Source organism: Camellia sinensis, chromosome 3 (assembly GCF_055761805.1).
Source record: "Camellia sinensis isolate YWXY chromosome 3, ASM5576180v1, whole genome shotgun sequence".
NCBI lineage: Eukaryota > Viridiplantae > Streptophyta > Magnoliopsida > Ericales > Theaceae > Camellia > Camellia sinensis.
In genome coordinates, this window is record NC_138963.1 from 138,455,466 (window position 1) to 138,481,766 (window position 26,301).

The 26,301-nt window shown below is 35.3% G+C and overlaps 1 protein-coding gene across 4 annotated transcripts; it reads left to right on the forward strand.

Moving 5' to 3' along the window:
* Window positions 1-4,611: 4,611 nt before the first annotated feature.
* LOC114313941 (uncharacterized) lies at window positions 4,612-25,278 on the forward strand. 4 transcript variants are annotated; one of them, XM_082920913.1, is made up of 20 exons: window positions 4,612-6,204; window positions 10,161-10,246; window positions 10,382-10,879; window positions 10,954-11,037; window positions 11,181-11,247; window positions 11,347-11,561; window positions 17,684-17,744; window positions 19,493-19,595; window positions 19,705-19,808; window positions 19,878-20,126; window positions 20,284-20,531; window positions 20,681-20,911; window positions 20,991-21,212; window positions 21,329-21,382; window positions 21,575-21,640; window positions 21,764-21,904; window positions 22,001-22,054; window positions 23,033-23,092; window positions 23,977-24,399; window positions 24,485-25,278. In XM_082920913.1, exons 1-20 carry the CDS (start codon window positions 4,914-4,916, stop codon window positions 24,650-24,652), a joined length of 4,425 nt encoding a protein of 1,474 aa, XP_082777039.1. In that variant the 5' UTR covers window positions 4,612-4,913; the 3' UTR covers window positions 24,653-25,278. The 4 variants fall into 4 exon arrangements, with proteins under 4 accessions (XP_082777039.1, XP_082777037.1, XP_082777040.1 ...); XM_082920911.1 differs by having other exon boundaries at window positions 11,181-11,561; XM_082920914.1 differs by lacking the exon at window positions 10,954-11,037.
* Window positions 25,279-26,301: the final 1,023 nt, after the last annotated feature.

Consider the following 26,301-nt stretch of genomic DNA (forward strand, 5'->3'; position numbering starts at 1 on the left):
CGGCCATGTATTGTTGGCTGAGAGCTCCACTTATGGCCGATGACCATTTTCCAATGGCCAGTGGCCTTTCCTTTTGGCCGGTGACCTTTCATTTTGGACGGTGACCTTCCACAGTGTTCAGAAGGTGGTTCAGAAGCATCCTGGAGATTTGTACAATTTTCAGAAGTGCAGAGCAGTGTAGACAGAGGCAACATGAGTATGGCGATGAATTTCTAAGCGAAACCGAACATGCATGCATTTATCCCTCTTCTTAAGGCCTCTTTACTGCTTTCTTAGCTTAATTAATTCATTTAATTAGTTAAGTGTTGTGTAATAATTAATTAGCTTGTTAGTTAGTTAATTTGTATTATTCTTTCGGTCCCTCCGAGAGAGGGCAAATTGTGTAATAAGCGTGCGTGTGTGTGATGCATGTCTTCCAACCCCACGTCTTTCTCCTTTTTATTTAACCGCTTACAATGGTTAGTTTTAGGACACGTTTCAATTAGCATACTTATGATAGCATGTTTGCACACATTCATTCATATTGCATGCACTGGGCTCGGCGCATCATGCTAACTGCATTGTATTTCAATTCCAATTTGAATACATGTATCAAGTTGCATTTCACATGACATCTTAGAATAGCCGAGCCTATTTCTAGTTACATTTTGCATGTGTTGCATTATCCATCTTAACATGAACTAGGATCATGCATTTAATTACTAACTAGTTTCTGTTTTGGCTTGGAGTACTAGGTAAGCATTTACGCTTTAGCATCCTTACATGTGTGTGAGTGTTGCCATGACAGCATGCTTACCATGAGGCTATTTGCATATGTGATGTAACTGCCTGAATGCCTGTGGGTAAAGGTTGGATTGCTTGAATTGGGACAATTCATTGAAATCCGTATTTTAGCCTACTTGCAAGTAGTAAAACTCAAACCATTTTTCCGAACAAACGGATATGCAATGCTTTATTTCAAATTAGGGGATCTAGTCTATACTTGTTTTGCTGTGCGTATCACATAGTAACTCTAGCTAATAACCGGAATAAGAACACATGTGTTTTAAAAAACAAGATATCATGTTTAGTAATGGCCGATCTTTGATCGGGCGAGCGGGGGTGCTCATAGCTGACGTTCCCCAATCGTACCCAAGTTCTCGAGCTGAGGCAACTTTGGTGATGACGGACATGTGGCCTTAGGCAACGAGTCAGGGTTTCTTAAATTTTTCAAAAATAAAAATTTAGGTGGCAACTCTGTATCTAGCAAAATAGTCCATGTTTGACACTTCTTTCTAAAAATCAATTTTCCAAAACGATTTGCCGGATTTGGACTCTTTGGTGATTTATCAATCTCACATCGCACATTGTGAGATAAGATTAAGAACTGTGACATTTGAGTCCGAACTGTAGTGAGCCCAAATGAACAAAACATGATTCCCTCCCGGGACGTTCGGGGACATCTACAATACCACAGTGTCCTTAAAACAAATTAGCCGCCTCACCGTGGGTGCGGGAGGAACGTCAACTTCTCTTTCCTAGGATAAGATGGTTTAAACCGGCTAACTCAGAAGCACCTTCTGTTAGCTTTAGCGAACCGACAATGGCAACATTCTTTCACAGTAAGAAATTTCTAGCAAACTGACTAAAGAATGGAAGAAACAATTTCTGTGAGGGTCTCAATTTATACGTGTATAGGGGAAAGAGGAGAAGCCTCCCGCTTTTATGGTTGATCACTAATACACCACTAACCTCTACAATAAAGGCAGGAGTTACAAACCCCATTAATGCACTATTAAACTCTGTAATAAAGGCAGAAGTTACGAACTCCATTAACTCTTTCACGAAGCTAACTTCATGGGGGCAATTTATCATTCAATTCTCAATGGCTTTTTGGCCATTCTATTTGTGGTGTAAAGATCTCATTGCAAAGTATCTAGACCCATTTGGACCCAACACAATAGATGGTTGAGACCCATTTTAATATTTAATTAAAGTCACCAAAAATTCATTTTTTCCAACATTATTTTCAAAGCCTTGGAAACTTTTTGCGGGATGCGAGCCTGTGAATAGGGTTACAACTAAATTGAACTATTCGCGAGCTGAGAATTCAGCTCAGCTCGTTTAGTAAAGGAGTCGAGTTCGAGTTCGAATTTAAATTCAAATATTTGACTCATTTAGTAAATAAGTTGAGCTCGAACTCAAATAACCTCGACTTATTTATTTTTATTTAAATTATATAATAAATATATTATATATATTATTTAAATAATATAAATAATAATAAAAAATCTTATAGCGCAAAACTCGAATTTCATTAATATTAACGAGACCAAAATTTTAAGCCTAGTTAGTTATCAAGCAAAGTTTGAGCTTAATAAACGAACTTGAGAAGCAAGGTAGCGTTTGGTAACATTTACGTTTTTTGTTTATGTTTACAAAAATTTTATAAACTAGTTTTTGTTTATTTTTAGAATAATATAAACTGCAAACGCGTTTGGTTTGAACAAAATGTTTGAAAATTTTTAAAAACATAAACTAAAAAATATATTTGTTCAGGCCTAAAATATTTATATTTATTTTTCATTATTTATGACAATGGGATCATAAACATTATAATTGAAAAAAAATTAATTAAAGAAATTTAATTGAAAAAAAAATAATTGGGAAAAAAAAATTAATAGTTAAATTTTTAAGGGGAAATTACAAAAAAAATCCCAAGGTTTCGTGTGTTTTTTAAATTAAACTCCATAGTTTCAATTTTGACAAATTAAACTCTGAAATTTCTTCCGCATTTCAATGTGAACCCTCCATCTATATCCGTTTGATTGAACTAATGGAATCTGAGCAAAACTATCAGATTCAAGTATACATGTTTAAACACTTGTATCTTTCTCGTCGTAACTCCGTTTTGTCTCATTTTTGCGTCGTTAGATTCACCTCATTGCCTTATTTTCATTCCATCCCTCACACTCTTTGTTTCACCTCTTTTTGCATGCCGTTGGAACTCCAAAATTTGGAAAAAATAAGATTTTTTTCTCTTTGGTCAAAATTTTTAGATTCAAACACACATGTTCAAGCACTTGTACCTCCTTTGTCGTAATTTCGTTTTGTCTCATTTTTGCGTTTTTGGATTCAACTCATGGCTTAGTTTTCGTTTCACCCCTCATGAGCCTTGTTCCACTTCTTTTTGCATACTGTCGGAGCTCCAAAAGTTGGCCAAAAATAAGATTTTTCTTTCTTTGGAATTTTTTGTCATATTCAAACTCACATATTCAAACACTTGTATCTCCCTCATCGTAATTTCGTTTCATCTCATTTTTGCTCTATTGGATTCACCTCATGGCCTAGTTTTCATTTCACTCCTCATGCACCTTATTCCAACTCTTTTTACATGCCGTTAAAGCTCCAAAAGTTGGCAAATTTTTTTTTCCTCCTCTATTTTTAATCTCCATACTTCTTCCTTCCTACTTTCTTTCCACAATTATTCTTTTTTTTCCTTTTCTTTCATGGCCCTTCCACCGAGCTCGTGGTGGCCACCGAACCTCCAATGGTGGTGGTGTCGTCCGGTATGAATGTATATGACTTACAAGAATAGAAAGAAACATAAGAGTGGAAGAAGGGCCATGAAGGAAGAGGAAAAGAGAGAATAATTGTGGAAATGAAGAAGAAAGGAAGAAGTACGGAGATATAAGATAGACAAAAAAAAAAGAGATTTTTTTAAAAAAATCTTGGCCAACTTTTGGAGCTCGACAACACATAAAAAGAGGTGGAACAATGTGTATCAGAGGGTAGAAAGAAAATTAGGCTATGAGATGAATCCAATAACGCAAAAATTAAGTAAAACAGAGTTACGACGAATGAGATACAAGTGTTTGAATATGTGTGTTTGAATATGAAAATTTTACCTAAAGAGAGAAAAATCTTATTTTTGGCTAACTTTCGGAGTTCTAACGGCACACAAAAAAAGGTGGAACAAGGCGTATGAAGGATAGAATGAAAACTAGGTAATAAGGTGAATCCAACAATGCAAAAATGAGGCGAAACGAAGTTACGACGAGAAAGATACAAGTGTTTTGATATATGTGTTTGAATTTGAGAATTTTGTCCAGATTCCGTTAGTTTAATCAAACGAATATAGACCTTCACATTGAAATACGAAAGAAACTTTAAGATTTAATTTGTCAAAATTGAAATTATGGGTTTTAATTTGAAAAACATTCGAAACCTTTTGGTTTTTTTTTTCTGTAATTTTCCTAATTTTTAAATTTCTGTTTAAAACTAACGTAAACTCATTTTTTAAATTTATATATATATTTTTAAATTTATAAACTGAGATAACTATTTATCGACTAAAAAAATTATCAAATTAAAAATTAAATTTACGTTTTTATAATAATTTTTAAAATTTTTATAAATATAAATTAAAAATTAAAAACGAAATGATTACTAAAATGCCGAACGGAATTCAAACTCAACAAAGCTGGCTAATTTGCAATCCTACCCATGAGACAGCGATGAGGTGCACCTACTAAGCCTATAACCATAAGCCACGTACTCAAACTAAATTACGTCACACACAGCCTAAAATAAACCCCTACTATAAAACAAATATCTCATTAGAAACCAACCGCCTTGTCTGCCTGAATAAAACGCGAATCTGCCCCACGCACTCTCTCTCTCTCTCTCTCTCTCTCTCATCATCTCGAAAGCGAAAAACCGACTGCGAAAACAATTCACTCAAAAAAACGGATCCAAATCAACAAAAATCATCATCAATAACAGAAAACCCTAACCCTAGCCGCGACTCTCCTCCTCCTCATTCTCTCTCTCTCTCTGTTTCGTATGATTTGCCCTAGGGTTCGAAGAATAGTAATAGGGCTAGGGTTTGCGGTGATGGAATGCAGGGGTGGTGGTGGTGGTGGTGACTGGCGATGACCGGAGTCCAATGTCACCGGCGGAGGAAGATGATGGGTAGGGGTGCGGACGGAGGTTGCGGCACCGAGGAGAAGATTTGCCCAATTTCTAGGGTTCCGGCCACATTTCCGGCGAAGGAAAATGTAACACTTGAGAAACAAACACCCATAGGCATAGATTGCTATACGCAGGCTCGGAAAGCGCTGTGTGAGCGTTCGCCATTCGATACTGAGGATGCTCAGGTATCTACTATCTCCACTCTTCCTAGTGGGTTGGCTAATTTCTTGTCAAGGCATTCAGATGGGCGGAAGCGGCAAAAGAAGTTACATTCGGGTGTGGAGACGAAGGCCAAGTCCTCGAGGGCAGGTGCGGCAGAGAAGGGTCGTGGATCGAAGAACATTTGGTCTGAGACTGAGGAGTATTTCAGGGAATTGACGGTAGATGATATTGACAAGTTGCATGAGTTGTCTTCTTTTGTTTTTTCAGCTAGTCAGAAGTGTTTTTCAATTCCAGTTTTGAGTAATGCGTTTCGGGATAGCGAGGGAAATGGTGACATTGCCAATGAGGGGAATGTTGTGAATGTTGTGAATGCAAATGGGGTTGGTTTTGATTGTGGGGTGGTTGTTGACGAGGAGGCTAAGGAGGAGGTTGAGCAGTTCATGAAAATTGATAGTGTAGGAGCTAACGTTTTGGTTCAAGAAGAAAAGGGTTGCTCTTCTTCATCGCAAATGGCAATGTCGTGTAGTGGTTTAGAGTGGCTTTTAGGTTCTAGGAGTAAGATATACCTCACCTCAGAGAGGCCTTCAAAGAAACGGAAGCTTTTGGGTGGGGATGCAGGTTTAGAGAAGCTTATTGTTGCATGTCCGGTTGATGGGTTGTCATCTTTGTGCCACTATTGTAGCTTGGGTGACACAGGCGATCAGTTGAACCGTTTAATTGTTTGCAGTTCTTGTAATGTATCAGTTCATCAGAGGTGCTATGGTGTGCAGGACAATGTAGCCGATTCTTGGTTGTGTTCTTGGTGTAACCAGAGGAATGCACTCCAAAGCTCTGACAGATCTTGTTTGCTGTGCCCAAAACGGGGTGGTGCTTTAAAACCTGTCAGTAAGAAAGGTGTTGGAAGTGAAAATGGTGGCTCCATGGAGTTTGTTCACTTGTTTTGTTGTCAATGGATGCCTGAAGTCTACATAAAAGATACAAGAACAATGGAACCTGTTATGAATATTGAGGGAATAAAGGAAACAAGGAGAAAATTGGTTTGTTTTTTATGCAAGGTGAAGTGTGGTGCCTGTGTTCGGTGCAGTAATGGTATGTCTGTTGCTTCCTTATTTATGCTGCTATGCATTTCTTTGTTGGATGGTTTGCCAGGAGAGCATCTAATAGTTGGAATACGTGGTTGTTGTAAATCAATAGCTTTCAGACTGAATCATATTTAACCTTGCGTGGAGTGTATGGTGTTGACGGTTCTGTATTGTGACATTTGTGTACATATCATAATTGATTCAATATAGTTTCTCTCTGACCAATTGAAGAATGTTGTGTCTTCTGTGCTTCTATAAGCTGTATTTGTAACTGCATAGACACTGAGGATAAATAAGCGAAGTTAATTTAAAAGAATTAAGCAAAATTGATTCATGTTTGATTCAACACCCGAAATTCCCATGACTACAATTTTATGATCTGTTAAGAGATTCTTTTGTGGATTAGTATGTAAACAGCCTTTTGAAAAGAATTAAAGGTTCTTTTAAAGCCTCTTGCTTTTTTTGTTATAGGTGCTGTTGTTTTATTTGCTTTAGATGATCTAATTTTAGTTTTTATCATAGTTCTATATATGTTTAGTAGTCTGCTTTGAAAAAAATGAGTTGCAAAGTGTGTAGCACTTTTGTGTTTGCTTGGCAGTTAGGATATTGTTGTGCTTCTCTTTTTGTTGTCACCCATGGTTGGCTTGAGAGTTAAGATCTTTGCCAGTTCTTTTGTTTGGTGTTGGTTGGGTTTTGCCTTGGAGGATTGATGAACTACTTTACTCTCGGAGATGAGCTTGAGTTAGAATGAGGAGCAGGAACACTGGGTTCTTGGTTCCTTGGCCTTGATGTGAATGGTGTGGGCCAGAACAATGAGAGAGTTTTTTATGGAAAAGAAGACTAAAAAGTAGATTTTTTATAGTTGGTATTATGGGAGAAGCTTGCTATCTTTGGATAACCTCATTGATTTTGTAGATTCTTTACACTAGTAATGAATCCTTGACTTTTGTATGCAGTGTGTATAGATTTTGTTTTGATGTTTTTTGGAGCTTATCAAGGCTTAACCTCCTTTTTTTTTTTTTTTTTTTTGTACAGGGGTTCTCCCATTTTTTTCTAAGTGAAATTTGATTACTTGTATAAAAAAAAAGAGTAGATTTTGTCTTTCCTGTGTAGTTGGAGTAGATTTTGTCTTTCTTGTGTAGTTGATTTTTTTGGGGTTGTTAATCCATCATTAAGCTAGTTTTTGACGTTGCAAAGGCCTTTGAATAGGTTTTTGATGTATAGTTGAGATAAATTTTCTTTGTATACGAGTTGCACTAAGTTTCCAAGGGGGAGCGGGAGAGCGTCAATTTACAAAAGTCATGGAGTTGAGAGTGTCTCGACAGCGTCTATATTATACAATTTTTATTATTAAATATTTTAATATAAACATGGCATTATATTATTAAAGTATTTATTAATTTTTTTTTTTTTTTTATATAAGTATTTATATTATACGTTTTTTATATTAATGTTTATGTTTTGTGATTTTATATTAATGCTCTGTTTGTTTGGGTAGAAAAAAATTTCTACGGAAAACTTTTTCCAGAAAATGTTTTCCAAAGAAAACCTTTTTCTATGTTTGGTGGTGGTGGAACGAAAGTGTAGGTTGTGGCATGGTGGTAGGGGGACAATTGCGGTGATGGTGGCCGTGATGGTGGTGTGGTGGTGGAGGTGAGAGTGGGTGGTGGTGGTGGTGATGGTGTCGTGACATTGGTAAAAATTTTAGTCTAGAAAATGTTTTCCGCCTTCAAAAGTGGAACACAATTTCTGCCAAAGTAGGCTTGTTTTCCATGGAAATTATTTTCCGTTGATTTTCGTTTTTTGCCTAAACAAATGGAGTGTAAGTGTTTATAATAACATTATAGGTTAAGAAGGTTATCGAGTGAGCAATTGGCTCAACGGCAACTTATTGTAATGTAATGATTATTGAAGAGATTGTACTGGTGATGGGTTCAAGACACGATAGTGGTGACCATTAACCTTATATTCATTTATCATCAACTACACGTGTCCTGTACGTCCAGAAATGGATCCATTAATTGAGTTCAGTGAGTTCGTGAATTTAGCCCGTTTTCACTCAAGAGTCCCCGATCCGAGCGCCGATTCATGATCTGCCACCCCTAGGGGACAAATTAGGTGACTTAACTCCCCCCCTCCCCCGGTTGCCTCATTTTTTGCATAAGTGCACTTATTTGGGTCATATCAATTAATATCTTCTCTCTACTTTTCTACACATCTTTTTATAAAAAGTCAAAAAGTGCACTTATTTAAAAATCCCAAACCAACCCTAATTTATTAGAAAATATTAAGCCTTGTTTGTCATAACCTAAAAAAGTCAAAAAGTCACTATCCTATTTAAGTCACATCATCTTATTTAAGTCACATTACTTCAATCCAACTCATACTCAACTCATATTTCATAAAAAGTCAAAAAGTACACTTATTTAGATCATCCCAAACCACCCCTTATTTCAGCCATATTATGACATGCATAACCTTTTCTCTTTTGGCAATGAGAGTAAATGGTTTGTATACTTGGATGGTTCACTATTAATGCCATCTTTAGTAAAGTTTATATACTTATTAAAAATGGGAAGAAAAGGCTGGCTACGCCAATGGCAAATAAAGCAGATTTACCTTTCATCCCATGCTAGCTGATTAAGCTTGGTTGAATGGTTCATACTTTGCTAAATTTGTCAAGAACTTTGGTGAATGAGATGGGGAGCTAAAATGTCTCAAGGACTTGGTAATTTAGTCCCCTCAAAGAATTTAGTGTGTATTCATTAGATGGTGTCAGAAGGGGTGCAAAGCCGAATACAGGTTGTAGACAGTATGAAAGTTAAATTATTATAAAGCAGGAACATAAGAATCTAAATTTCCTGACAAAATCCAAAAATGGTTCAGTGAATGATGAATCTTTCATTTAAGCAAATGAAGTAAGATCACCTTATATGAACTTCCATGTTATGCATAGGCTCCTCCTTCTTCCAAATGATTGCTGGTTATGTTCCCTCCAAATACCCTTCATAAGGCAGATGAAGCTGTAGACCATGCTTTTGGGAATCGTACCTCACATTGCAAGCAGAGCCACCACCGACCTCGGAGAGATTGATGAAGTACTAAATACTGTATGAAGAATACAACACTATATCTGGACTCAAAATTCCTAGTGGTTTTGAGTATTTGTTTAAAGTCATTGCTTAGAATATGCCACGTTTGTTCCTTTATGTTCTTCTTCTTCTTCTTCTTCTTCTTCTTGTTTCTTCTTTTGGTTGTTGTTGATGGTTTTGGGAAGTAGTTAGTTTTCAAGCTTTGAAGTAGATTTGGGAAGATGGTGACATAATTAGAGCATCAGCTAGAGAAAGTTGGGTTACTTTCTTGTTTTCACCTTATAAGACATCTTTAGGGACCAAACCAAAGTAAGCCTTGGTTTTAGCATTTCGTCTATAACATTGTTACTCTTCATGTAACTGAGAAAAAAAAAATGAAATAGTTCTTAGAAAATGCCAAATAGACTGCCAATTGTTGTTATTATTGTTGCTGATCTTGCAAATAATAGCATATTATTTTGTGTACGTCATTTAGGAGATATGCACATAGTTTTAAATTATTGTAGGTCATCTCTCTGAACCAAGGGCCATTTTTTTTCCTTTTTCCATGAATGGAACTTCCTTCTCATCATTGTATTATAGTTAAACTCTACCAATTGTCTTGGCTCGGCTAACCCCATTAGTTTCCTCGTACATGAAATTTATCAATATTCTTAATGGAATGTTTGCTGTGTTGTCTGTTTGGCTACTAATTTTCAAATCTCTCCTCTAGTATATTACACAGGATTTTCCAGAATCCTCTACCCTGTTCTTAAAGTCAATTGTGATTACTCCTTTTTGGTTCTATCCAAGTTTCTTTTCATGGGCTGTTCAGTGTGTGGTAATGATGCTTCTACTGGTAACATGCGATTTGTTCTTGTATATGTTTTAGGAACTTGCAGAACTTCATTCCATCCTATATGTGCCAGGGAGGCAAAGCACCGAATGGAGATTTGGGGAAAATTTGGATGTGATGATGTAAGCCTTCCTATTTGTTTGTTTGAATTAGAATGAGTAAATTATTATTTTTTTCTTTTAGTGTTATTCATTATTATTTTTTCTTTAGTGTTATTATTATTATTTTTATGTTATTGGCTTTATATTATCATATAGGTTGAGTTACGAGCCTTTTGCTCAAAGCACTCAGAAGTCCATAATGGTAGTAGCACCCAACAATCGGGAAACTTGTCTATTGCAAGTGGCTCTGATTCATACATTACCAATCATCAACCAGTGGCACCAACAGCAAACAAACCTCACAAGTTCAAGATTGGCAGAAAAAATGGAGACAAGATCACTGTCCACATTGAAACAACTGATACTAATATCAATAAGCTGGGCAATAGTGTGCTACATGTAGAAGGATTGTCAGATACCAGATTAAATTCTAAACTTAAGTCTGAATGTGGCAATACTCAGGAACCTGCTAGTACAGAGACATTGGACAGGAGTACCAATGAAGAAGGATTGTCAGATACCGGATTAAATTCTAAACTTAAGTCTGAATGTGGCAATACTCAGGAACCTGCTAGTACAGAGACATTGGACAGGAGTATCAATGATGATGTTAACACATCTCACACTCTGGATTTTACTGTGATTCTAAAGAAGGTAGACTAATAACTGCATAGATTTTATTACTTTGTACATGGAGATTCATAAGTGGACGTTTGCCATTTCTGCAGCTAATTGATCGAGGAAAAGTCAATGTGAAGGATGTGGCCTCAGAGATTGGCATTTCATCTGATTCATTGGCTTCAATGCTTGCTGTAATGCTCAATTTTAACTGTCCATGCATGTCGTTAGTATTTGATCATGATAGTTTATGCTATACATGCCAACAACACGTATGCATATATGTATGTATTAGTTTTACTTGCAACTTATTTTCATTGTGGTTTTGATTTCACAGGATGATTGTTTGGTCCCTGACTTGCGTTGCAAAATAGTCACATGGCTTAGAAGTCATGCTTATATAGGTACTTTACATAAAAATTTGAAAATCAAAATTAAATCCTTGCTTACATCCAAGGATGATATGGGGGCTGCTGAAGATTCTAATGCTGTCATGGTATCAGAGTCGGATATACCTGATGTTCTTCCTGTAAAGTCAGTACCACCACGGAGAAGAACCAAAAGCAACATTAGGATTTTGAAGGATAACAAAGTGATCTGTTCATCTAAGGAAACAACTAGTGATGGAATAGTAATGGATGAGGCTAAAAGAGGGCAATTGATCAGTGAAGATGCAGATTATTCAAGTAAAGAATCTGTTTCTGATGTCACCGAGAAGGTAATTCCATTATTAAAAAATTACTGTTCTTTTTGTTTTTCTTGGCATACTTTGTAGATCATTCTGCTGGCATACTTTGTAGATTAAAGTATGCTGATTTGCTTCTTGAAGAGTAAAACAATTGAAATTTTATTAAAGCTTTGATTGACATACCTTGTTTGGCAAAACTTATATGGTAACTTTATGAATTTTTAGATTATTGGCTTAAAATGCTTTGAATAAGTTGTGAAAAAGTTTGGTGCAACTTTTGGATAACATGTGAAAAAGTTGAAACTGTTTGGCAAATAATCCAAAAAGTAGTTTTTTAAAGTGTAAAATCCAAAATACCCATAGCCATGTTTGTCAAATTGGGATATGAGTGATTGTCAAATTGGGATATGAGTCGAGTATCATTTTTCTATGTTTTTGAATTGCGTATCATGTTTTATTGTATATCTTAAGATAACATATTTTAAAATAGGTGGAAAAATAAATATAGTTAGCAAAACACAAATATCCTGTGAGATCATGACACCAAATAATATATAATCCTTAAAATTGCAAAAGGTTCCTTGAAAGATAAAATGCATATAAATATGTATAATTCTCAGTATTTGATGAGTATAAAATGCAGGGTGGAGTTAAAATATGTCTAAAATACTGACTTAACTAATGATTTAGGTATTAATATTTAATTTATAGCTTTAAGTTCTCAAAGAGCTTGTTCATAATAGAAAAGTTTGAACTTTAACTGGTGTAAGTTGGTCTAAATCAACTGCACAAGAAACTTACCAGACTAGATAATTAGATATTTGTCAATTTTTTTTTTCTTTTTAAAAAAAGAGTACCATTCTCATCTTAAAAATATTCCTTTTAACGAGTTAATGAAAATTTCTAATAATATTAATTTAAATAAAATAAGTTTAATTAATGTTTCTCAAAATTGCTAAAGAAATTTAAGTATTCATGTATCATATGTATCGTAAGATACATTTAACTTAAGACACGTATTGATGATATGCATGATTTCTCTCTTAAAATATGGAATCGTAGGATATTGACAACACTGCCCATAGCTTTTTTTAAACCTAACTATTTTTTAAGGGTAATGGCATGGAACTAAATACTATTTACTCTTGTAACGGAAATCTAACCTACCGAGTCTGATACAACCCAATATATTGGCGTGAACCGACATCACAGGTGATCCAACTGGTTTGACTTATGTACCAGCTGGTAACCGATAAACAGCACAAGCCTTCAGCAAACTGGACTGGTGCACCAAAAACTGCTGAATAAATTTGAACTGTTTGGGCAACTAACATGGCTTAACACAAGCCGCATGGAAACCTTACTTTGTCTACGAGATGTGAGATTTCATTTTATAGTTGGTGGTATATTTCCTTGTTAGTACTCCCACCGATGTCGGATATACGGATGAAGTGCTATTTTTCAAAGAAAGAAAGAAGTATTTGTACTTTGAGAGATGCTTCAGGGTTGTGGTAGCCAACCAATGTGGGATTATAGTATAAACCTTGATTTTTGTTAATCGTTTTATTGTTTAGGATGTAAGTGGATTTTCATTTATTAAAGCAATTGATGTAAATGTGTTTAGAAAGTAAAAAAATTTATGTATGCTTCAATTTTAGAGAGTTGTGAATTTTTTAAAAATTTCATGGCAACACTAATTCCGATACATAATGCTTGATACTCCCGATACCATTATAGTGCGACTGATACTGATTCATATGCCAATACTATTATTTAGAATCATGGGTTACACCCATAATTATGGCCTTGTTTGGGAATTGGGTTTTTGGCTTTTAGGTTAAAATCTACAAAAAGACGAAATAGGCTAAAATAGCCAATAAGACAAAATGTCATATCCAATCTATAATCATTTTGCTTTTTCTCTCACAAACCTCACATCCAACTATAAAAAAATTCTAACCATCTTCCCAAACACACAAATTTTAGCCTATTAAAATCCACAAACTAAAATAGCCTATTAAAATAGCCAACTTCCAAATGAGATGTATGAAAATACTGAGGGACCTTTTACCTAAGGTCCAAAAGCTAAAAAAGTTAATATGGAAAAGCACCCCTCAGGTAGTGTGGAAAAAGCTAGCTTTGTTTGCTAAAAATAAGCTGTTTATTTGTACAAGTTGTATGAAAAAACCTTCCACCGAGCTTTTTAAAGCTATAGTCCACATAAGTTTGGGGATAGGCTACTTTAGCGTAAAAGCCAAAAAGCCTTTACAAGCTTTTTAAAGCTATACTCCTCATAAGTTTGGGGATAGGCTATTTGAGCTAAAAGCCAAAAAGCCTCTACAAGTTGTTACATCATTCTTTTTACTTTTTTGCACATCTTTTCATAAAAAGCCAAAAACCAACTAGAATAGTCAATTCTCAAACCACCCTTATTGATGTTCTCTCTCTCTCTCTAATGTATATAATATATATATATATATATATATTACAATTGGTAAAATGCAATAGGGAACGGCCCGTCCTTTGCCCGTCCTTTACAATTGGTAAAATTCCCAAACCACCCTTCTTCTGTCTTTGCCTCTTTGGTCTGTCCTTTATGTGTGGCCAAGGTTTTAAAAAGCGGCCGCAACCGTTACGTGACGGTTTTGGCAGTTACCGCCACCCGTTACGGCCTTTTTTGCAATGTGATTGAGATTCACAGGTGTGTCGGCCGTAGCGGTCGTAACGGTGCCGTAACAGCCGTAATGGCCTGTTACGCACCGTTACGTAACGGTTCCAAACTGTTTCTTTTGAAAAAACACACAAAAAAAAAACTGAAAATGGGGGAAGAGGGATGGAAGAGGGATAGAAGAGGAAAGATAAAGAGAGAAAATAGAGTAGCAAGAGATAGAGAGAGAGAAGAGGGAAGATGAAGATCATGTTATTGATTTGTTGAAACTGTAAGACTTATGCTATTCTATTCAGCTGCTATCACTAAACTATTTTGTTTGTGCGTGTCTATCTATATATTGTTTGAAAATAATAATAATAATAATAAGTGTGGTCATTATCTATTTGGCTTGGTTAAAATATATATATATATATTTAGATTCTTATTTATTCTCTTACTTTTGTCATTATTTATTTTATATATAATAGTTAGTGATTGATTTTTGTATAACATAAAGTCATTAATTATTAAAATAAAATGTAAAAAACTCAATTTATAGTGATTTAAAAATATGAAATATATTGGATTATACTTAAAAATTTACAAAAATTGATCAATATTTATTTTTAACCCAATAAATATGATCATGGAAAAAAAATATGCATATTGGTAAGTTTTTTTCAGATTGTACGAAAAATAAAAAAATTCACGGTTCCGGTTACCGCAACCGTTACATTACGGCCTTTACACCCCGCAACCGCAACCGCGTCACAGCCACCATTACGGCGACTGCAACCGCTTTTCAGAACCTTGTGTGTGGCCATTTCAATGTGGTATTTTCTGTTAGTGGTTTTTTCTTATTATAGTGAATTTTGTTCTTATTTGGGAAAAGGTTCTTTATTTCTTCAGTTGTAGACTTGTAGTTAAAGAATTTCTTTTTCTTCTAGATTTTTGAGCCAGTTATGACCAAGGTTGTTAAAATTAGGATCCTAAGTAGGATCGGTGAGAGGGTCTGGTGGATCGGATCGTAGGATCGGATCGAGGATCGTAAGATCCTACTTTCTATTATAAAAAAAGATAAAAACTAAAATTAAAATGATACATATTAAAAATAAGGTGAAAAATCATAAAATCTACGATCCTACTTGCGATCCTACCACGATCCCATGCGATCCTACACGATCCCATGCGATCCTACACGATCCTACTTGCGATCTTGTTATAACATCGATCTTACAACGATCTGGATCGTTTTGGCAAAGTAGGATCGTACGATCCTACGATCCGGATCGCGATTTTAACAACCATGGTTATGACCTTATGAGGTACCTGTCTTTTTATTAAATGTATTCTCCCTCTGCCAGAATTGTTTCCACCTACCCATACTCTGGGATTAGAAATCATGTATGGCGCTATCTGTTAGATTCTGTCAGAAGGAAAAGTATTGATAAAAATTGTAATATTCTTTTGACTTTAATTGTTGTTTTTTTTTGAAAAGAACAAAAGCATTCTGCAATTGCAATGCTAGCCCTTATAGTTATGTGCTGAATATTATACATTCTCAATGATGGGTTATGATCACAAAAGTCATCAGGATAATCTTATATAGAGTTGTATGGATTTAATTTTTTTTGCCTTTCCTGTAAGAAGGGGTCATATGGGTCATATCTGTCTATGTAGTGTTTATATTGATAGTTTGATGGGCAACACCTAAATGTACACTGGTATTGCACGTCTCCTGAATTGTTTGGTCTTTGGGTAAAGGCATACTTTACTAGATTGTCTTTGCCTATGATGTGAAATCATTGAACTTGATTGCTGAAGTGTGTTTATAAGATTGATATGCTATCTTTTCTCATGCCCATTCTTGGTAGCTCTACTCTATGTTTATTAGTGCTCTTTAAGTTCATTTCCATTTTTTTTTTTGGCATTACATGATCACATTGGCTAACAGCTTAGAAGCTACATCTTGAACTTTAAATTATGGTTTGGTCCATCAATTACATATTGAATTTCAGCTCAATTATTATTGGTCTAAGTAGTTGAAATGCCTTTGTTAGCAAAAACAATATGGTCCTATAGGTTTCCCATGTGTCTTGGCGGTGGTTATTGTTTACATTACACATGGTGCATTTGTTGCCGATCAAAAAAGAAAGAAACAAATAAATACGAGGTGCAAATTTTCTAGGTTAATGTACTATAGTATTGTTACTATTTTAGCTGAATTAGTTTCTAGTCCTTTTTTTTGTGGGATTTTTGGTTGAACAATCAGTAAACTGAATGATCATGTCCCTGTTATGCACAGTGGTATAGAACAAGAAAATGAACTGTATTCAAACTTCAGCATCAAGTGTTACAAATTCTGCAAGGGCAATCAGAATTTTCAGACTGCCCTAAATGGTTTGGACAAAGGCTTTGGAATTGTAGTTCCCATAAGGAACTAGACATGTAACTATTGCTTGAAGAGCTATCTCATTTTTTTGGATAAATAATTGCTTGAAGAGATATCTCAACTAATTTTAGTTATTTCATGCTTGTTTATTGTGACACTGGCGACGATGTTACTCAAAGCATCTGTTAGTTGTCCTAAAGGAGGGGGGTGGGGGAAATCAAATGAGGGCTTTTGGGACATGGTTCATATTTTTTGGAAGTAGCTTTGTTTATTTATTATTAAATTTATTAAATTAAGCATGGCAGTGAATCTTTCCCCAAGCTAAAACTCTTCGAGGCTTGTACCTGAGTTGTGAAGTACCTGAACCTTTTCTAAATGCGCAACAAGCTACCTCTATTACTACTGTACTATTTTTATGATCACTGCTGCTGTGAACTTAATCTCCTACTTTGGTCGCCAAGTACCAGCTGCAGTGCTTCTACATTGCTGCCATTATGTTTGTCACGTTCATGGCTATTGCAACAGCCAACTGCTCCTTGCTTTGTTGTTTCTAGCAATCTTGCTGGGGAAGTGAGGATCACTATAAACTTCAACTATTTATTTTACATTACCAAGGCCACTAAGTACCATCATCAAACAGTATTATCAGTATGCCTCAATAGTACTATTGCTTCCACAACTACGACACTGTTCCTTCTCACTAGAAAAGTGTTGCAGCCTTTACCCCACCAACATGTTGTCAACATCCTCATATTCGCTGCTGCAGCGTTGTTATTTAAGCCATCGCTGCAACAACTATAACTCACTGAGGTTGTTACTTTTGTGACTACTAAATTGTTCTTCCTATTCTATCCCAACCCCCAACCCCCCAAAGAAGTTGCCACTTTCCTCACTCTGCTTTTGCTTGCACTGTTATCTTCTTTGCCATCACAGCATAAACTGTCATGGCACTTGTTGTCACTGTTGAGGCCTGTGTATCATTATGATTTTCGCATTGTTAGTGGTAACATCATTCTTTCCCCTAGAGACTAGAATGTCATAAACTATTTAATATTTTTTATTTTAAGTAATTAGAAATGATGTTTCTCATTGTGGTTCTTGTTTGTGCAGAATTTGATGGAGCCTGATGGCGTTCATGATACTTTGGCAAGCAATTCACCTAAATGTGAAGGTGTGTTTTTGTTATGAATCATTTCGTATGTTTTTTTCTTGTGCTTGTCAAAATGAATTACTTTTCTTTCCTATAGCTAGATTTATATTTTCTTTCTAAGTTTCAGGCCTTGTTTGTTTACAAATGTTGCACGATTGTTTAGTCTGTTGCCAATCATATATGTTTGATATTGTTTTTCAGAGTCGTAATTGGTGTGGGAACATTGTCGAAGAATAAAATTTCATTTCATTTTCATCAAAACAGTTGAAATGTTTTTGTTTTCAACCAAACTGACACGAAATATTAGTGGAAAATTAAAAATTTCACTGTTTCCATTGCAAAATTTACATGAACACTACAAAATCTCGAAAAAAAAAGGGTTTCTTTTTCTCTTATTTATTATTGAAAAGAGATTTCAGAACAAAGATAACATCTCAAATTTTGATTGAACATATGAAAAAGGAGGTAGAAAGAAAAGAAAAAGATGACATGTTTGAACAAGTATGCTGTGATGAAAAGACATGTTTGAGAAGTACCTTATTACTTTTGAAATCTAGCCTTTTGTATTTTTTACATTCAGTGACAAACTCCACTTCAACCATTCATACATTTTTACTAGTCACAAAGTTTTACTGTGGTTCAAAATTTTAAAATTTCATCCAACTTGTATAACTTCTTTTGTTTTTTCAAATCTTTTGAATGATTGATTCTGGCATTTTCTTGTTGATCTTCTTATTATTGTTGAGTTCCCGTATATTATTGTAGTTATGTCACTATTGCTATGGGTGGTGAAACCTGAGTAACCTAATCTGCCCCCTGGGGGTGGCGGATGATTAACTCGGAGTGAAAACAGGCTATATTCGTGATATAGTTTGAATTCGCTGATCCATGGTTTAAGTTCTTGACTTCAATCACAGAATGACACATGTACATTTATGAACTACGTTTATTTGATCTTTCCAAAAGGCAAATGCATAAAAAGTTCAACAGAAACAAGCGTGTCTCGAACCCAATTCTCCTCTATGATCTCTGCAATGTGCTGCCGCTGAGCCAAACACTCATTTGAAAGAAAGCTATTCTGTAATAATATTATAAACACTACATAGAAAAATCATGTAATACAAACATTAATTTTAAAATTCATATAATATAGATACTTATATAGCATTTAAAAAAAAAATTGATAAATACTTTAGTAATAAAATGCCATATTTATGTTAAAATATTAAAATATAATTGAAGTTATATAATATGGACGCTCTTGAGGTGCTCTCAACTCTATGATTTTGAAAATTGACAACTGCGTGCTCTTGCTCCTGCTCCTGCTTGACGATTGGTGACTTGGGGTGAAACTGCATTGAGTGATGTAGTTGAATATGGTTCAGTTTTGAATTATTTGCTCAAGCTAAGGACGAAAGTTCAGAAATTAAAGATAGCAGGCGGGGGAGTTAGTGTTCTTATGCTCAGAGACTTCTAGATATTGAACAAGCAATTGCATGGCCCAGTGTGTAATGATTGTCAAGAGAGAAATTTGTCACTAGAACTTGCTCTTCAATTAAAATAATAATAATAATCTGGTTACTCAGAACTTAATGTTAGTGATCTGCTTCTTTTTTATTTATTTATTTATTCTTTCTTGACCATAAGAAGAAAGGAAAATTATGTTTTGATCTTTATTGTGTTTGCATTTTGCACTTCTAGTTTTGATACTCATACCATATTTTGGACTGGTGATTCAGTATAACCTTTTAACTGCTATCTTTGTGAAGGTGGCCAAGCACAGGTGGCTGCGATCTCTCAGAATGTGACACCAAATTCAGACCCTGAAAATACTATATGCTCGGTTGTTAAGAATGATATCCCTGATCTAATGTAATGTTTACTGTAAAAATATTCTTAATAAGGTGCCTGTTTGATGCTGCTAAGGAGCATCTGTCTTATTTCACCAATTCATATAAATTTCAACATTGGTGTATTGCAGAAAAGCTGAGGCAGTGTGTACTTACATTCACCCACTTATCCGTGACAAAATGATGAAAATGAAGAATGTGGTGCTTTCAAATAATGCAAATTATGAGTTTGATGGTAAAATCTTATCTGATGCTTGTATGTTACTTCTGTTGTGGTCGTGTAGTCACCTACTTTTCTTGGCAGGTTCAAGGGACCATGAAGTCTCTGCTATGGAGGCATCTTCCAGTTCTGGCATATGTTGTAATCAGCGTATTGAACATTTAAATTCCAGTGACATGATCTCTAAATTTGATGAAGCAAAGTTCGAACAGTTGGTTAAGGCCAGGAATATTGGTGTTCTGGAAATGTCTCCAGAAAATGAGGTGGAAGGGGAACTTATTTTTCACCAGCATAGGCTACTCTGCAATGTGGCTGCAAGAAAGCACTTAAGTGGTCTCTGCTTTGCCCCCTTTTGCACTTTTGGCATTCTTTTTACTTCATTCCTTTGGGAAGCATGTGATTTGGTGATTGCCCTAGTTTATAGAAATTGTATTTTCCTTGTGATGTATATCACATGGACAACTTACAATGTGGTGTATTGTCCACACAGATGATTTAATTTGCAAGGTTGTGAAGAGTCTACCTGAGGAGATTGATACCATTGGTAAGCGAAAATGGGATGCTGTACTTGTCAACCAGTATCTTTCTGAGCTTAGAGAAGCAAAAAAACAGGGACGAAAAGAGAGAAGGCACAAGGAAGCCCAGGCTGTGCTAGCTGCTGCAACTGCTGCTGCTGCAGCTTCTTTGAGGATCTCGTCATTCAGGAAAGACACGCTCGATGAATCTGCTCACCCAGAGGTTGTATTTCCCTTCCCTTGTAAATTAACTTGATTTCACTTGCTATTTTGTTGTTTAGGAAGCTGAGTTAATATTATCATCTTATTTGTTGTCATCATTGTTGGTTGTCGTCATCATCATTGGCTTCATTGTTTATTTTCTCTGTGCAGAACCTGTTGAAAATGAACACTTCGACTGGAAGGGTTGGGCTCTATTCTCAGCAGATGCCACGGGCGAAGGAGACACTTTCAAAGTTGGCTCTTCCTCGTGGTTCATCGGGAATGAACTCTGATTTTGTTCAATCAATCTCAGATTTTTGTAAAGAACATCCCAGAACATGTGATATCTGCAGACGTTCAGAGACAATTTTGAATCCGATCTTAGTGTGTTCAAGTTGCAAGGTTTTCTATCCTAAACTGGAAAACTGTTGAAACCTTATTGATATTTTATCGAGTTTTGACAAATTCTTTGCTCTAGCAGGTTGCAATTCATTTGGATTGCTATCGTAGTGTTAAAGATTCTACGGGTCCATGGAAATGTGAATTATGTGAGAATTTATTGTCATCTAGAAGCTCCGGAGCTCAAACTGTCAATTCATGGGAGAAGCCATATTTTGCTGCAGAATGTGGCTTATGTGGTGGCAGTGCTGGTGCTTTTAGAAAGTCAACTGATGGTCAATGGGTCCATGCCTTCTGTGCTGAGGTGAAACTCTCTTTTACTTTGTTGGTTATACTGCTTACAAATTTGTTGGAATCATTTTTGTTTGTTTACTTATTCTCGATGAATGCATTTCAACCCTTTTCTTTTCCATGTTGTAGTGGGTGTTAGAATCAACATTCAGAAGGGGACAAGTGCATCCCGTTGAAGGAATGGTATGTGGATGCATTTAGAGGATGGTTTAGAAGTGTATTTTTTTGTTATGCCTTGCATCTGCTTTTGACTGAAATAAATGTTTTCATTTTTTGCATTGAATTGTATAAACTGTTTCTGTTTCCTTCAGGGTAAAACTCAAAGATTTCAATCGATACTTATATCTATCATTATTTGTCATTGAACAATGTCAGGAGTCGGTTGTGAAGGGGAGTGAAGTCTGTCATATCTGCCATCGCAAACAAGGAGTTTGCACGAAGGTGAAGATTGTTATAAGCTTATCTATTTTCTTTTCTCTTCTCCATGCTACCCCTCTTTTGAACTGGGAGTATATATTGGGATTATGGTGATTGTTGTATCAATTCAAGTTTCATTGTCTGCAGTGCAATTATGGCCACTGTCACAGGACATTTCATCCATCCTGTGCTAGAAGTGCTGGCTTTTACATGAATGCTAAGACAGTTGGTGGCAAGTTGCAACACAAGGCATATTGTGAAAAGCATAGTTTGGAGCAGAGAGCTAAGGTTGAACTTGATATTTTTGTGCAGTAAATATCACATACTTTCATGGTTGGTTTGTTTCTTATTGTGTCTCATCTTTGCTAAATGGATTTTATACAGGCGGAGACTCAAAGACATGGAATTGAAGAATTGAAGAGTCTTAAGCAAACTAGGGTGAGTGAGGACGCTCTCTGATCATTCCTAGTTCAAGTTGCTATTTATATTGGCATATTACTTATTACTGGTATAATGGTTATATTTATCCTAATTGAATTTTGATAATATCTAATAACTGAAGGAAGGTTCATGAGTTTTCCAAAGAACTTCGGACATTATTCCATGGTTTTAAATAATAATGCCTTTATGTAACGAGATTTTAGTGGTCTGTTACTCTATGGGCTCCATTTAACAGTAATGGCACTATTTTTTTTTTTTTATTACTAATTATGTTGGGGTACATCTTTTTAGCTAGAGTTACAAAGTTGACACAAAAATTAATGCTGTGTAATGCTAATTCTTTTACCAAAAGTATCCGAATAAAAAATTATTTTTGCAATTGTTTAAACTATTCCCATTATTTGGGCAAAATAAACATCCTAAAACAATCCAGTTTCCACACAATTTGTGTGTGCTGGTCACACTAATCTGAAGGAATATATGTGGTTTTTATTTGTTTTGCTTTTCTTATGTCTGGGTTGACCCTAACAAAATTTAAACCTGTTTGCACTCTTAATCAATAAAATTCTGTCGGAGCCCTACTTTGATACCTGTGAGAGTCAAGGCCTGTTTGGCACCCTATTTATATGATAGAAATATTTATATTTAGTTTAGTGATGAATATACCCAATCTAAGTTCATTATTCTCTTAATTGCGATGATTTACAGAAATGATATATTATACCTGGGGACTACTATGTTATTCAAATATGATAGTATAATTGGTATGCATAGTAGGAGTCAAAAGGAAAGCGAAATTTGTATAAAAAAGAATTTGTAGCAGTGAATACTTTCTGAAATGACAGCATAACAGCTTATTCTTCTATTTGTGGTCAAATTCGTGATCTCAATTAAATCACTTGATTGTATTGCAGTTGTTTCTGTGTTTAGATATATGATTTGCATTATCATGCCCTTGTGCGTGATCTTGTGCAGGTTGAATTGGAGAGGTTACGTCTGCTTTGTGAGAGAATTATCAAACGAGAGAAACTGAAGGTAAGCCTTCTTGGTATTTATTGATTTTTACACAGAAATGTGTTACTCTGAATTGTGGAAAAAAAATTGAAGTGGCATCACTCCAACATTCTCACAGGAGAAGAGTTTGGGGGTTTGAATCCCCCTCCCGTACTTTGTAATTTCATGATGTTCTTATTATATTTTAAAATATATATATATATATATATATAAAATTGTGAATGATGGACCTTCATATTTTGAGTTTTGTGATATTTCCATTTTTCTTCTTTTAAGTGGCATGTGCTTTGTAGGAAGAATACAGGGAACACTAAGAAAGAAACTGTGTTATTTTAATAATATAGATTGTTCTATCAATGATAATAGTGTGCCGGATTTTCTAAATATTGCTCGTCTTTAAGATTATTTTGTTTAAGATGATTAAAAAATGAAGACTGATGTCAAAATATTTGTAGTAGCTTTGGATACTCCACTCCTGGAGTCAGAAGAATGGTTGGGCTAGTCATACTATTCTGATTTCTAATTTTTTGTTGTTGAATATTGGACTTTATTGGTCAATATATTGTTTAGTAGACCATTCAACCAGCTAGTCCAAATTTGTACGGTCATGTGTTCGTGTCTGACCTTTTTCGTTCATATGATCTGTGTTGCATCTATGTGCCTTTCAGCTGCATTTTCTTTTTTCTTTTCTTTTCGTTTTAAAATTTTGTTATCTGCACGCCTAGGCATGTTTCTGGTGAGAATGCCCTGGTGGCTGAAGTGGTCATCTGTGTTTTTTTTTTTTTGGTTTAAGAAAACAGAAAAGAAGGCAGCTCCAACTATATATATTTGAGTTTTCTGTATGGACCCTTCATAACCTTTGTGGGTGAGAGAGATTCTGAACATTTTTCTTTTCAATTTTGCAGCGTGACTTGGTTCTTTGCTCGCAAGACATACTTGTTTCGAATAGAGACTCCATTGCTTTGTCTGCACTTGTTCGTAGTCCTTTTTTCCCATCTGATGTTAGTTCAGAATCAGCTACAACCTCTCTTAAAGGGAATACGGACGATTGCAGATCAGGCAGTGAAGCAATCCAAAGATCAGATGACATAACTGTTGACAGCACAGTTTCGGGTGAACGCCCGATTTCGGGTAAACGCCATATTAAGTTTCCTGTGTCAATGGATAATGACCAAAAGACAGATGACAGCTCTACATCTCAGCACCTTTTTCTTCAAAGACCTAGAGAGAGGGTATCATTTGGCGGAAAACAAATCCCACATAGGCCTTCATTTGTCGCATCTCAGAATCTTTCGGATGATGGGGAAAGGAGGTCAAAATGTAGAAAGGTATAAATTGTGTTACTTCTTTTATGATGTTGGTTCAATTGGAACTTTTTTTTTTTTCATTAAAAGATCATATCTGAATACACAGTATACAGAAACATTTGAGAAGGAGCTTGTTATGACATTAGATCAAGCATCTGTGAAGAATCAGCGATTACCTAAAGGATTTGTTTATGTTCCAATTGGATGTCTTTCGAAGGAGAAAGAGACCATCCCCGATGCATATTCTGGCAAACCATTGGAACGTGATGGGTAAAACTAGGGTAAATCAGTTTGGGTTTTGATTACCCTGTTTGAAGCCATACCCTATTTGAGGCCGACAACTATCTATACCGGTTGTATGCTTTTCTGCCTGGATGGTGACATTTTCTGATTATGTAAAGAAAGAGAATGGCAGATACTCCCCCGAGATATAGTCCCAGCCAGAGGATCCTTTTTTTAAGGGTCATTCTAGTTTTTGGGGTAGGCAAGTTTTGGTATTGTCGTTGTACATTCATTGTGAGAGCAAAAACTGTACAGTGGGTTATGGTTTGTTGATGATGATGCTGTGTTCTTGTGAAAGAGCAAAGTGGAAGCTCTGCTTCTTGTACTTGTATACAGAGTTACAAGGTATTGCCTATTGTGCAGGCTCTGCAAAGGTTCGTGTATATATTCTTACAATGTCAACCCTCAAAAGCAGTTGTGGGCAAGAATTACATTTTGATGATAGGGCATTTTAAATTATTTGACAAAAAATGTTAGCATCTTTTTGCTCAGTTTTTATGTTGGTTGTTTTTGGTGGATTCACTGGCATTATGTAGGTGGATCCTAGTGTGACAAAGCATATTCAGCTCATGCTATCCTGCATTTATTTGATTATATTTGTTTTGTTTTCTGCCCCAATATTTTGAATGAACCCTTCCTTAATTCCTGACCATGAAAACAAGATGAAGACTAGATGGAGAGTTTTGCCATATACATCCTACTCAGCTTTAGCTTTTATAGATTTGGTTCGGATAAGCAGAAAGTTGAAAGAAATGAGAATTTCCATGTTTTCTTCTTTACAAGGATTGAGTCCCATTCATTGATCTCTTTTAAAATTAAAAGCAAAAAAATAAAAAATAAAATTACAGCTGCACAGCTCCCTCTACTACTGAAAATTCTCTGTCTCCGTACACTGGAGCACACAGAATCAATCATTTCATTATGGGACTATTTGGAGAGTGATTTTTTTACTATTCTAAAAAAAAAAAAACTATTTAGAGAATTAACTTACTTTTCAAACTATTTGAGAAGCTAACCTGTTTTTGAAATTCCATTTTTAAACTATTTGAGAAATTAACTTGTTTTTGAATCGCATTTTGAAAATGCGATTTTGAAATTAAAATTACATTTTTAACATGTAATTTCATCTTGAAATCGTATGTTGAACATGCGATTTTACTATGTCATTATAAATTGTATTTTCAACTTACGATTTCAAAGTGAAATTGCATGTTAAAAATGCAATTTCAATTTCAAAATCGCATTTTTAAAATACGATTTCAAAATCGCATTTTTAAAATACAATTTCAAAAGGTAGGTTAGTTTCTCAAATAGTTTGAAAAGTGAGTCAATTCTCTAAATAGTTTTTCTTTTTAGAAATTTTTTAAAAAAAACCTCATTTGGAAACAACAACCCCCCCCCCCCCCCAATGGGCGATGGTTAAAAGAGAAGACTGACATTTTTGGCAGATGAGCTTCACGATATCATATACTACCCTACTTGTTGCGATAAATGAAACTAAATACACTTCAGTCAAATTTCTTGCTTTCCATTACGAGCAAAACAAACTTCCACTTGCAGGTGTACATTGATTCTTAAAACATTTTTAGCAGATGTCATTGCCTTCTTCAATGAACAGGTGATTTTCAAATATTGGCAGCA